This window comes from Dermacentor andersoni, chromosome 3, assembly GCF_023375885.2.
Source record: "Dermacentor andersoni chromosome 3, qqDerAnde1_hic_scaffold, whole genome shotgun sequence".
NCBI classification, from domain to species: Eukaryota; Metazoa; Arthropoda; class Arachnida; order Ixodida; family Ixodidae; genus Dermacentor; species Dermacentor andersoni.
In genome coordinates, this window is record NC_092816.1 from 13,843,947 (window position 1) to 13,857,948 (window position 14,002).

A 14,002-nucleotide genomic window follows, 5' to 3' on the forward strand; every position below is an offset into this window, starting at 1 on the left:
TTTTCCTCCATAGTTCATCCTCACCCTTGAAAGAGGGGACGCACCGATTAACTAAACACGTGTTTCAACCAACCAAAAGAGACTTATCCAAAATTTCATGTTGTACACAGCGAGAACTCTGAAAAGCAAGCTAGATTAATTTCTCCATTCGTAGTTGCAAAATCTTTGACCAAAGCGTTAGGGTCAGGTTATAAAGTTATGAAAATGGCTAGCTGAAAGCTTCTTCTGGAGACCCCTCAGAAATATCAGTACGAGAAGCTTGGCAGTCTTGTGACATTTGGCAACATACCAATTTCTGTCACACCACACTGATCAATGAATAGCTCGCACGGAGTCGTATCAGAAGCAGACCTCCTAGAATTGTCAGAAGCTAAACTCCTGGAAGGCTCGAAAGATCAAAATGTCACCAATGTAAAACGTAAGATGGGACAATAAAAAAATCCCCGCCAAACATCTTATCCTCACATTTACATCTAGCGTTCTGCCGGAAACCATTGAAACAGGATACATTAGGTTAACTGTCTGACCATATATCCCAAACCCTGGACGGTGCTTCCAATGCCAAAGATTCGGCCATGGCTCGCAGAGCTGTCGCGGTCAAATAACCTGTGCAAAGTGTGGAGTCCAGGGCCACCTTTCTGACAACTGCAGTGGCGCACCTCACTGTGTGAACTGCAGTGGTTACCATCCAGCCTACTCACGTTCCTGTCCGAACTGAAAGAAGACATAATCACCATGAAAGCCAAAGAAAATGTTTCTTTCAAGGAATCCCATAAGAAGTGCTCACCTTTCCACAGCACACCTTATGCTGATGCGGCGCGTCGGGAGGCAGCATCACAGCGGCCACTGACAAGTGCCCGGCCCGCCCACAGCAAGCTGTCACTTGTGGCTCCTTCCCCTAGAGTAGAAGTAGTTAAGCCTACTCCACCCAACCAGCAAACAGGCCAGGCTACCCCAGGGTTGCTGGCACCACAAAAGTTCTCGGCGGCAACCTGTGCTACTCATAGCGATCCCGCAGGACCGCCAGCAGCCCCCAAGGTGGGCGCCGTCAAGGCTGCCCCTGCTAGCGCTGGCTACAGCCGGCACAGTTCAGACCCAAAGGCAGCCTCATCGACCTCCGGGCTAGTGGGCTCAGGGGTTTGTCTTCCGAGGCGAGGCTCTCTTGCGGAACTTCTCGCTCGCAAGAGCGCGTGTCCGGTGCCTCACAAGAGGCAGTGGACACTGCACCTATCCTGACGGTGCACCAGACGCCTAAGGAACGATGAGGCTCCCTCGACCGCTCCAGAAAGGACAATTCCGTGTTACATGGCCTCGAAAGAGCTCTGTAATCTAAGGCAACACTTCGGTTTTTGTACACACAGCACCAATTTGCTTTCAGTATGGATGTCGTGTGTCACCGATCTCGTGGGCATGCAAATGTTACGAGAGATTGGGTTGGGAGACACAGGGCAGCACAGCAAACAGATTTTAATTACACTCAAAACTCAAAAACTCAAAACTCAATTTACTCAAAACAAAACTCAATGAAGGAATGGTAACACTTATGTAACCCAAACATGTCCTTATGCCCGTCTACGATAGTCCTAGGCGTTTTCTATGTGAAAGTCAGGCAACCGTAGCCTATGGCTGCGCCGCTATCAAAAAGGAGCATTCTTACAGACCTTTGTCATCGCACGTTTCTTCCGAGTCCGATGTGTGTCGGATCTTCATCATAGTCGGTGTTCTCGCCAACGCCGTAAACGTTGCTGCCTTGGTGTTGGCCAGTCAACTTGTCCGTCTCTGATTCCGGTGTCCTGAACTTTGTCCGTGATGTGGCACTCCGGCCTCACTGGTTAGGCCTAACTCTGGGTTCCGCCGCTAATTCTTCTTCGAGTACCAACGAGATGCCCCAGGGACTATCGTACGTGCTGGTCTGCCTCTGAAGGGGGATCCTTTCTGGAGGGCCCGGCACTACCGTGAGAGGCTGCAGCAGGTCCAAGGAGCCTCTCTCGAACGTCGCCGAGGTCGACGGCCACACCCTGGATCGCCAACGTCACAGACTTGACCGAACCTCCATGGCTCTCGTCGCTAGTGCGATGCTGACGCTACAACCTTCTTGGCCTAGAGCCACGTCGATAATCCCAGCTCAAGGCCGCTTCTCTCTTGATCACAGCTTGGTTCACGCGCCTCGAGGGCTCGTGCCATTTGGACCGATACCTGCACATTGTCCTCTTCCTTTCTTTCAGTGCTGCATGCCTTTCACATATGACGATGGAACGTCAGAGGTCTTAGAAACCTTGATGATGTGCAAGAACTTATCCATGAACACAATCCGAGAGTGCTGTGCGTACAGGAAATGGACTTAAAATCGAAACATACAAACTTTCTCCGACAGTATGTTACGTTTCGTAAAGATCACTGTGATGCTCTCGCATCATCAGGCAGTGTTGCCATTGTAATTCATAAAAGCATAGCGTGTCAACATTTACAGCTACAAATGCCCCTTGAGGCAGTGGTAGTTCGAGTTGTTCTCCCAAACAAACTCATCACCATTTGCTCGCTTTACATACCCCCACATTACCAATTAAACAAACATGAATTTCAGTCCTTCATAGAGGAATATCCAGAACCTTATGTCGTTCTTGGTGATTTCAATGCACACAGCAGCCTGTGGGGCAACTCTCGTATAGACGTGCGAGGTCGTTGTGATGTGATTGGGTGCAGGATCACTCCAGCAAAAGGCAGAAGCAGCACACAGAAGCACAAACACACACCAGACTTGTATTGACGCACACAACATATATAAACGGCACACACACACGACAGTTCCCCAAAATACCTCAGACGACATGCAGCTATATATACGTATCGTTCAATTATAATCGGCCTACAGTTCAGGCGGAAGCGCGTGTCGCCGTGTCGGAGACCTCGTGGAACCGATGTCGGCCAGCGGGGCCGGACGGCCGGGCCGGACGGCCGGGTCGGACGGCCGGGTCGGACAGCCGGGTCGGTCGGCCGGGTCGGACATAGATGTCAACGGTTTTTTTCCCAAATGTATGAATGAGGTAATACTGCACATATAAAGCCAGGTTCAATAAAGTTCAGCTGGGATCTGTGTGTGATGCTACCCATAAGGCACCCATGGTATTTCAGTTGGTGGCTTGTATGTAGCCCCACTTTTGACAGGCAGTGGCACCTCGATGAGTTTTTGTCTAAGCTCTCTCTCGTTTCATTCTTCTGTGTATGCAGAGAACATCCTGCACCGCCGGCACTTTGACTTCCCGCCACCTTTCACACCATCCCATTGGCAGTCAACTCACCAGACACCTCTGCGTACACCTCTGCGTACCAAGGCAGTTGGCAGTTCTGTGAAACGACGACCTAACATCTCGGCTGTCCAACTAGAAAGCACGCTGCTAGTTCCAGCCACTGAGGAGGACACCCTGATTTCTTCATCTGACGCCTCCTTCACAACGGCAGAGAGCTTGTCACCTGTGCGCCAATGTCCGACACTGCCCTTGACGTAAGTGGTCTTCTGGTTATCACCACATGTCCCACTGACAAGCCATGTAGAATGGTTTCATTTGCAAACATTTTTCATGCGCACTCGTGAGCAGAAGTATAAAGACCAGAGAAACTGCTGAGAATGGAAGAGAGTGCCCTAAAATGATCAGGAGAGTGGGGATGCGTGGACCTTCGCGTAGGGCACTTGCAGTGAACAGCATGGCGCTGCTGTGTTGTATCTCTGCACTGAAAATGCAGTGCTGAGTTTAAAGCTAGAAATAGTCAAGGCTGGAAACACACCAAAGAGCTTTACGTCGATTAGCATAAAGAGCTCATGGAAATACTACAAATGAAGCAACACGGGAAGCCCTTGGATGGCATATCTTGAGATGAGGTTAATTTGATCACGACCAGAGGTCTCGGCCAGTGCCCATACATTTATATGAGACCAAGGTTTCGTTAATTCAATCCTGAAATTAGCTTTCGCCGTATAATTAGAACTTGGCTGGCCATAATGCATGCACATGACCCCGGTAGACCACAGTGGCAACTCCAATAGTGGCAGCGGCGCTTAAGGTACAGTGAATGTGTCTCGATCAAAAACAGCCATCTTTGGCCTGCCCCAGCAAGATTTTAAATTGAAAACAATAGCTCGCAATTCATTATTACAGTATTTACTTCATTCTATTGTGCATCTTTTTTATTTCTTTCCAAGAAAATTCACACGAAAATTGTTTAGGCAGTGCATTGATAAGAAACCAAAAATGCATTCGCAACAGCCTATTGTCAGAGTCAGCATAACCAGTGCCATCACCATTGCGATCACAAGATAGCAACCATGGATGGCAGCTGTACAGGTTATTGCATAGTGTGACTATGGACGACAGCGCGCTGCTTTCAGTCCAATTACGAAAGGACATTCAAATAAGTTATTTTACATGTTAATCATCTAACGGCAACAAGTCACGTCACATGTTCTTGGCGTTCCAGAGAATTGCCTGGATTGCAGGAAAAATTAGCAAAGGGGTTAGTTTAGGTGTGGGTCACCATCCCGTTTGTGATTGTTGTAGAGTTGTTTGATCAAACATGCTGTGGACCGCATGAAGGATATGTTGTGGTTTTTCTTAGCCAGCGATGAAGTCCAGATTGAGACTGATGATGATGGGCATTAATTAAATAAATTTCCATTCTGTGAAATTAAAGATCATGGGTTTTGTCTTCTTCTTATTGCCAGAATCTGAAGCATGTTTCCTTTTTCTTGCTCAAAAGATAGGGTGCATGTTCGATTTCTACTTCGTCTACTATCTCTGTCATCTTTACTTTAGTGTTCTACATCAGACCCCTAAAAAGTAGATGTGCTTTCGATTTGGGGAGGTGTTTAAGTACAAATGCTGCCAGAATAAATTAGCGGTGTGTTTTGGTAATTTTTCTGCCTCTTGATTAATTAGACCTACCGAATAATTCAACAAGTTGCGATGGTCCTGCCAGGATCGAATTAACAGAAGTCAACTGTATTGAGAAGCCCGAAGTATATAGAGGACAGCAGATAGGCATCAACAATGTTTGCATGTCAGGATGTCTAAGTTCAGTCAAACCAACCTATAACATAAGCGGCTATGGCTCTGCAACCTTTTTTGGGTTCTTTGGTAAAATAAACCACTTACAATGTTCCCATGTGGCATTATTAGTTTTCACAAATAAATCTGGCTACTGTGTGTCTGTGCCAAAAGAGAAATAAATCTAAAATTTTGGAAAAGCGTGAGCTGCCGCACCTGCTTGCGCACGGCGCAAATTCATGTCATCACGAGCCTTGGACGCCTCTTTCTCGTTTGCCTTTCACCCCTCCGACTCATGTTTCGGAGGTCTGCAAGGGAGATGCTCGGAGGCTGGCAATGCAACAAAGCTTGCTGCACGCAGGTGGGTGCAGTGGCTCTCATTTCTTGTTTTGCAGTCTACGCTCGTTACAACGGACCTGCATACAACAGACTTTCAGATATAACGGACCATACTTCAGCCTTAGTTTGTTCCACCTATGTTATTAATGCAATGAAGTTCACTTTTAACACACCTTGCTATAGTGGACTATCGGCTACAGTGGACGAAATTAGCTGCAATTTTTTTCGAAATCGGGTGTATAAAACATACTTTTGCTGTGTCAACATGGCTGACAGCTGACTTGCGAGGGTCAGCAGACTATCACGGCTCACTATTGTGCGCAAGGCACGGGGGGGTGTAGGCGAGGCAAAGGGGGGGTTCTACTTTGGCAGCTGCTGCTTTAAGCACGGCCTTCATATCTTGGAAGCGATCTGCGATGTTGACAAAGTGCGCAACCACATGGGCGCCATACCTTGAAAGCGATCTGCGATGGGGACAAAGTGCGTGCCCGCGCGGGCACCGTACCTTGAAAGCGATCTGCAATGTGGACAAAGTGCGCGCCCGCACAGGCCTCATCTTCAAAGCGATGTGCGATGTGGACAAAGTGCGCCCACTGCCTGTAGCTTCGTATGCCCTGTGCTTTTGACGCTTAGTTCGTGTTGAAGCGAGAGACAGCACAAAGGTCGAATCACTCGCTGCTGCTGCCACACTTATCTTGCTTAATTTGCTATCACAATAGATGCTTCGCCTTTCGGGCGAAACTGCGACTTCTTTTTTTTTGTTTTTACTTTGGACGTTCGTCACTCACTCTTTGCGATAAAGTTGTTAGACATTGCAACGAAAGTTTTGGAAGGGAGGCGTTTCAGATATTATGGACTTCGGATAAAATGGACGTCCTTGTCGGATTATCAGGGTCCGTTGTAACGAGATTTGACTGTATTTATTTTATTACTTGCAAGGTTCATATTGCACGTTGCAGACAAAACTAATCCAGTTCTGCCTGCAAAGTGCCTGCAAATGTCTTGGAGAATGAGTGCTGCAACTGCTGCATCCTTTTGCATGCCTCAGGCCACTTGTGGAGAGACTTTGTGAACGGCTTGAGCCGTCATTGCGCAAGGACATTGGAACAAAGTTGGAAAGCTTCATGGCTCAGTCGTACTTGGACCACACATCAACCACTGCTGTGGAGTGCACACTGACTAAGGAGCAGCAGACACTGCTGGACGCACTGGACACCACACTGCAGGAGCAGAAGCGAAGGACAATGAGCCACACACCCCTGCAAGGTACAAAATTATGCCATTTTCAATCGGTTGAGACAGCATGCTTAGGGAACAACTGACATGGAAAATTCAGTGAGAAGCTTTAGCCACTATCATACTTCCTTTAAAGGGCAAGTGTCTAGATTTGTGGCCTTCAAAGTACCACATTTACTCAAATCTAGGCCGGCCCCGATTCTAAGCCGACCCCCAAATGTCCAAAGCCATAAAAAATGAAAAAAACTTGCCTTGAATGTAGGCTGAACAAAAAAGTGAGGACAGCTTTCACAAAATTTATTTCACAAACAGCATTTATTTAATATGAATATGCCGAGCTTGCTCTATGTTATCATCGGTGCTAGCCACGTCGCTACAGCCCAGACCACACACACGCTTACGGACCCGCCCAAGCTCACGTCCACGTGCCCATGCATGCACAGACAGTGCGGCACTGCTCGCATGCATCGAAACATGGCACAATCTCGGTGAGCAGGTCCTCTCTGTTATTGCGCGCTTGCTTTCCTTATCCCTGTGATCTCGTTGCGGCACACGCAAAAAGCGTCTCCTGTTGCCTCCTCCAATGACGGATGTTTTTCTGATCGATGCTAAAGTCCACCTGGCTTGAACATTTGACAATGCCTCTGCGGCTAGCACAACTTTTCGTTTGAAAGCGGCACTATAGTGGCATCGCCTGCTTGGTGTCATTACGATAATGCCATGCCGCACGCCGATACTACACAGGTCAAAACAGCAACGTCGCTCGTGTACTTCAGTTAGATACTAGCATGGCTAATAGCAGCTGTGATACTGACTTTTCTAGCACCATGTTTATGCACCATATTTATCATTTTAAATTACAACCTGGTACGTTTTTTAAAATTCTCGAATCTAAGCCGGTTCTAGAGTTTGGCATATGATTATTTGAAAAAAACTATTGGCCTAGATTTGAATATATACGGTACTTTTATAATTGAGGGAAAATATCATTTTGTTTGCCGATATGGTCGACCAGTACCGGTTTCTGCAAATCATTCTGCATGCAAACTGGGCATGCAGGATGTCAGAAGTGCCTGGTATGCCTGGCGGCCCTGCATGACTACACTGTCCATGCGGACTGTCTGCAGAGGCAGCCACTCTGAGAGCACTTGCCTACCAATGACATGTCAACATGTCACCACCTCTGTCATTTACTGACAGAAATCGGGATACGCTTTTTTGTATGAGATCTAGGCTGCCTCAAAGGGACCCAGCAGCACGTCTTGGATGTGGTAAATAAGCTTGCCTAGCCTGTAGACTATGTCATGGGATTCTGGGCCAAATATATTCCTATGCATGAAGCTGGGAGCTTGCTATTTCACTTTCAAAGTTGCCTGCCCTGTATAGACCCCTACCATATTGCCATGTTGTAGTGACGGTGAAGAAAGGAGCAAAACTGGCAGTTACGAAACTAGCGTCTTATTGGGCTAACTTCTGCCCTCAAAAACTTTCTACATTTCAAGAACGGCGACAGCAGCGAACACAGTCGGCAAACACATTCGGCGATCATGGAAAATCTGATCTGCGGGTCAAATGCATTGGCTTTTATACATCTGTCATCAAAGGTTCCAGAGTAGTCGCTGGTGCTCGTGCGTCTTCCAGAAAGTTCTACACCATTCGTGTTGCGCATACATGAAATCAGATTGCACAAAGTTCAGTGACACCAGACAGCAAAAAGAACCATCGATATGAGAAACTTCGGATACATGCAGGCGTGTCCTGCGCTGTGCGATAACATTTTTTAGACGGAGAAAAGCGGTCACCCGGAAAAGACATACTGGTACACGCGTCAATATTATTCCATGCTTTTATGCAAGAGGAAACGTAGGCTACCGAGCAGATTTCTTTAAATTTTATGACTAAGCAGTGCCTTTTGCAAGAAAAACTGAGAAATCTTATCACTGGTAAGGCAGTGGCACCATCTGGGAACGGAGAACAATATGAATGCACTGACGCTATGAAATTTACATGGTTTATGGTCATGAAGTCGTGTCAGTGCAAATCCTTTGCAGAATATGCAAGGAGCGTGTTGGACATTTTGTTGTGTGGGCGTGGTGCACAGCTTCAAGTGCAGTAGGAATCACAAAAATAATGTGGAAGCTGTGAGGTCATCGCAGTGGCAACATTTCAATAACATATAACTCTATTACTATGAGGTGCATCCAAAAACTTCTTGTTCAGGAAGATTTGTACACTTTTTATTAAATGTGTTGCAGTGCCCTTATAAGTCTGGGTGCTTTCTGTCTGCCCATGAATGCAATGTGTCACTGTAGCAATTGCACACAGCAATTCTGCATCATGCGCTATACTGACACACCAAAAATGCAGAGCGTGTGATGACCTGTGTGGCTGAAATACAGTACAGAGAAAACAGCAGAAGCAGTTCATTAAGGTATTGATTCTGCAGCAGAGTATTAGCTGGGAAAAGTATCAGCCACAAAAAATCTTAGTTTCTTTGTAGCCTAAACATGCAGTTTTCAATGGAGCATTGCATCCTGCAATTGCCATCATGCATAACAGCAGTGCCTGTCTCCATTTATGGAAGGGCATCAGATTTTTTGCTAGTGCATGTCAATGTGTGTGGCTTTCAAGTTTTGAATTAACTTTTGTGTGCACTAGAATAGATTTCTAAAGGCAAAAGTTTACTAAAGCTTAGTGGGATTTTGTGTTGAAACCATACACATTTTAGATCTTCATTTCCAGAGTGCTAGTTATATGTAAGCACCACCTTTACACACTGGTACAATGCCTTCCTCACTGAGTAACGAATGTGGTAAACCTTAAGTGACAGTGGGGCTTGACCAAACCTGTCACATTGACCGCATTAATGATATATGACCAGCTCATGCTGATTTGGTATTCATAGATTCCAATTAGTGCTTCTGGAAACCTCTGAATAATTGTTTGGTCAGCACTGGCCTAGGTACCGATTTTTCAGCTCTAAGCATATCCCAATAGGAAGCAGAGAGAGGCTAAGTTGGACCTGCTTTAACACCAGTTGGACCTACAATGATGTCCATTTGGAACCAACTGGGCAAAACAAGTTTATGGAAACGCATAAAGTTCACATGTGTCCCACAAGACCTGGTGCCTCTTTTTTATTGGGATATCTGACTGTAGTCCTATTGTGCAATGTTTGTGGCAAAAATTACTTGCTCTATAGAAACATCCTCTGAGCATGTGCAGAAAAGAACGTACAAGCAGCATGTGTGGTCTGCTGCGCTTTTGTCCTGATAGCCATTACAGGTTAGTGGAGCCTTCATTTCTATTACAGTGGAACCCACTTATGACGATACCGGTTTTAACCATTTATCGGTTACAACAATGACAAGATGCTGCACCGTCAACTTGTGTATGCTTTCTATGGAAAAATAGCCCGCTTACTACAATGTCTTCATGCCGCATTATCGGTTATAACGATGAAGTCTGGCTGCTGGATGTCCATGCCGAAAGGTAATGGAACATGAAATACTTGAAAAGAAAAAAGAAAAAATGGAATGCGAGCCGCTGCACAATCGCCCGCCACCCCAACTGTCACTGCGCACATCTCTACCATCACCCTTCCATGCCTCCGAACACGAATGAACTGCACCCATAGCTCTGCGCCGCACCACCCTCCGAAACACAAATGGACCACACCAACTACGCTGACAACACTGCCGGCACTGCCAGATTTCTCGCTCGGCCCTCACAGTTAATTCTTTATTCTTTAGCCCTCATTCTGCGCAATTCTGCTAACAGATTAAGTCGCTCATGGTTTGTTCGTTGCGTCGAAGTCATTCCTGGCCACATGGTTTCTCAGCCTTGTTTGACTTGCCACCGAAACAGAAGATGGCTGATCTGCCCGCTGATCATTGGCAATGCATGACGTTGCCGGTGAAAAGAAAGCGCTATAGATTTGGAAACAAAGTACTTCTAACCGATGAGGCGATTGTCGCCAACGTGCTTGCATCGGATAGCGACAGTGACGGTCATGACGGCAGCACTGACGCAGTTGGGCAGGCTGCCTCAAGATTGTCCCCATGGGAGGTCCTGTAGATGATTCAGTCCCTCCCTCATGGGCTTGTTTTCGTGAGGGACCTTCCGCTTCACTATGTGGAGCACCTGGATGCCTTGGAGAAGGATGTCTGCAAGCTTTGCATAAAGCAAGCAAGGCTGATGGACATGCGGTTTTCTTGTTCAAGCCAATGCGAAGTACGTGGCGAGATGCTTGTGGCGATCTCGCTCCAGCATTTCTTCTGGATTTCTTGAGCTGGGATGCTGCCGCAGCAACCTTCCCACATTTCTTAAAAAGCGCCTTTCGGGGCCACCAAAGCGATGCCTCGGCGGAGCTCGTATGTCACTTGCCGCCCGTGTTGAATGTAGACAGTCACTGCTTGTTAACAACACGTAATTGGAGCGCACAGGAAGCGGAGTCAACAATCAAAAGCCGGATGGAGGAAGGTGGTGGGGAGAACTGTCCTCTCCACAATTATAGTTTTCTCGAAACAGCTACGCCATCCCCCATTTTGATTTTTTTTTTCATGCAACCCGGTTATAACAATTATCAGTTATAACAAAGGAATTTTCGTGGCACTTGAATATTGTTATAAGTGGGTACAACTGTAGTAGGATGCCAATTAGTTCAACTACATGGTTGCGTAATATACTTAATATATATTTATATATATAATTATAGATAATATATATATATTCATATTTATTAATTTATTATATAATAATCTATATTTCAATAATAATGTATGACAGTTCAAGTCAGGCGAATCTGAAAGTCATGTTTGTTCACTGTGTTTCTGTACAGTTTAAAACAACCATTAGTGTTGCAATTAATACACAAAAGTATCTAAGAATGTCAAAAATTAAAGGGACACTAAATCGAAACAATAAATCAGTTTAGGCTAATGAAGCATTGTTTGAGAACCCTGCAGGCAGTCGTTTAAAAAAAAATAGTTTGATTATTAGATGAGAAAATGAAGGTCCAAGTATCAGTACTTGAATTTCGCGCCGAAACCCCAGCGCTGGTACATCAGTGTGACGCCGGGGATTCGATAGTATGTGTTCGCATTTGGGCCGCATTGGCTGAGTAAAGGTTCCCGAAACTAGGCATGTTTAATATTTGATTCCTTTAGAACATAATGTAGTCAATCTGCACCGCCATGTATAATTAGTAGGCCCTAGAAGATGCCATCAAAATCCAAGACGTCACAGCCCCCAGGTGTGGGAACTTAAGTAGGCGTCGCCACCCGTATTTTGTTTTTGCACTTTTTCTGGCTTACCAAACGTCTTATCGTTGTAAGAATGGTGCTTTTGGTGTTGTAGAACGGTAATTTACTGATGCAGAAGAAATCATCATTTACTTTAGTGTCCCTTTAAGTTCACACAGATGGTTTGAAGAGCACATCATGACTCACAACGGGACACATGCAGCACCAGGCACCATGTTTGCCTTGTTTAAGCATATCTTGTGTGTGTCTTCATTTCATCGTGTGTTTCATGTCTTTGCATGGCTCACCATTAGTGACGTTTATAAAATTCAAATGACTTGCCTGTTTATCTATCTTCATCATTTCTGATGTCATTTCCTTTCCTGACCAGATGCAACAAACACGCCTTTGACTGTGAAAAAATGCAAACTTTCTGGGTCTGGCACCAAAGTCCAAAGAACCTCATGGAAATCATCACCTGAACTCCAACAGCCAAATCTTCGGAGAAGTACTCAAGCTCAGAATGAAAATGGCTCCATGCTCCAAAGTTCGATTTACCCTGTGGGGGTAGACACACCTGGTGAGTGCAAGGTGTCATGTGAACACCACAGCAAGGCTGGCACAGCTGTAATTACATGCCAAAGGCAAGCATCAAGTGAGCAAGGCCTGGTAGATGACCTCTTTTGAATGTGCCCAGTATTTATTCTATGCACATGATGGCTTTATTAGCCACTGAATGACATCACGACTCAAGCCTCAACCTATCCCTCTTAAATTTGCTTTCTTGAAAATGTAGCAATAATGGTGCTGTCATTCTTGTAACATCTGGCTTCACAATTCTGGCAAAGTCATGCATGCTAGTGTTGGAGAGGAGATAGAAATCTAGAAATCAAGCTGACACAGGACTTTGACAAACCAAAAATGCTATGAACATAATTGTGCTTTACTCCTTCCATCCCATGAACGAGATTGGTTCATCCAAGTGGGTCTGGTAAAAACAGTCAAAGACAAGGTCAACTTGTCTATGGTGCTTTTGATTTATTAGCCATGCCATGGACAAACTGGTTTTGCCTCAGTGCTTTGCCGTGCTCCTGGGAGTAGGTTTTCCTCTGTTGGAGGAAGGAAAATACATTGACAACTGAGGTCTTTAAAAATAGTTGAGCAGTTTTTGGTCAGAATTAGGGACAATAGGGTAGCACTGAAGGGGTTAAATGACCTATCACTGTGGACATTGTTGCATCCCATCCAGGAGCCATACTTTATAAGGCTCTGTTTCATTGCATTCTTTGGATCAGCATAGAAAATGACGGCAACACAAAAAGGAAGTACACAGGGCGAGTACTGTCTAACAACTTAAGTTTATTAAGAAAAATGCAAAAAAGGAAGATGCCATCTACATGCGCATCTCATTAGGTCACATGGAATAAATCGCCAAGCCTTTGCATCTCGCAATCTAACAAAAAGATAGCTCCGAAACGCAATCATCACGCATCTTTTTCATGTGAAAGGCTTCTGCAAGTTCATGAGCTTATTTTTTGTCTTTGTGCTTGACGATGATCTTAGTTATATCAAAAAAGGCCTACACTTGCATGCTTTACATTGTACACTTTCTGCACACGGTAGAGCATGTGATTGTAGGCCTTTTAGACAGTGAATATGGAATACACTGCAGGGTGCGAGATAACAGGGTGGAAATGCTCAACAGAAATAGGAAATAGAAAGATTGGTAGTCCAAGGCTCTGCATAGAAGACTTTTGTGAGCTCCTGTCCTGCTTGAACAGTATTACTCTATGTAATAATGTGCTGGCTATCACTTTCACTGCTTCACACTTTGAGCAAGATACATTCTTTACAAAACAGAAGCAAATGAGGATGCTAAAAGAATTAAGTAACACATAACAATAAGTAGTATGTACACTATACATACTAGGGTATAAGACAGTCCTCACTATATGTGTTACTTCTTTCGGCATCCTCATTAACTTGGTGCTGCTGTTGGCTTACTTAAAGCGAAGCTTTCTTAGTCTCTTCCTTCAACTTTCCCACTGCTGCTGCTGCTGCTGGCTGCTGTCCTGCCAAATAGCTCTTGCCGAAAGCATGGGTCATTTGGAATGCAGTGTTGTCATCGTGGCATCGTCGTCGCAC

General features: G+C 45.4%; 1 protein-coding gene across 1 annotated transcript in view; it reads left to right on the forward strand.

The window, feature by feature from the left end:
- The window catches only part of LOC126520887 (uncharacterized), a 61,856-nt gene that overhangs the window by 41,334 nt on the left and 6,520 nt on the right, over positions 1–14,002 (forward strand). Inside the window, exons 8-10 of the mRNA XM_050169689.3 lie at positions 3,229–3,502; positions 6,427–6,644; positions 12,249–12,437. Coding sequence (XP_050025646.1) covers positions 3,229–3,502; positions 6,427–6,644; positions 12,249–12,437 — 681 coding nt within the window. The remainder of the gene's footprint in view (positions 1–3,228; positions 3,503–6,426; positions 6,645–12,248; positions 12,438–14,002) is intronic.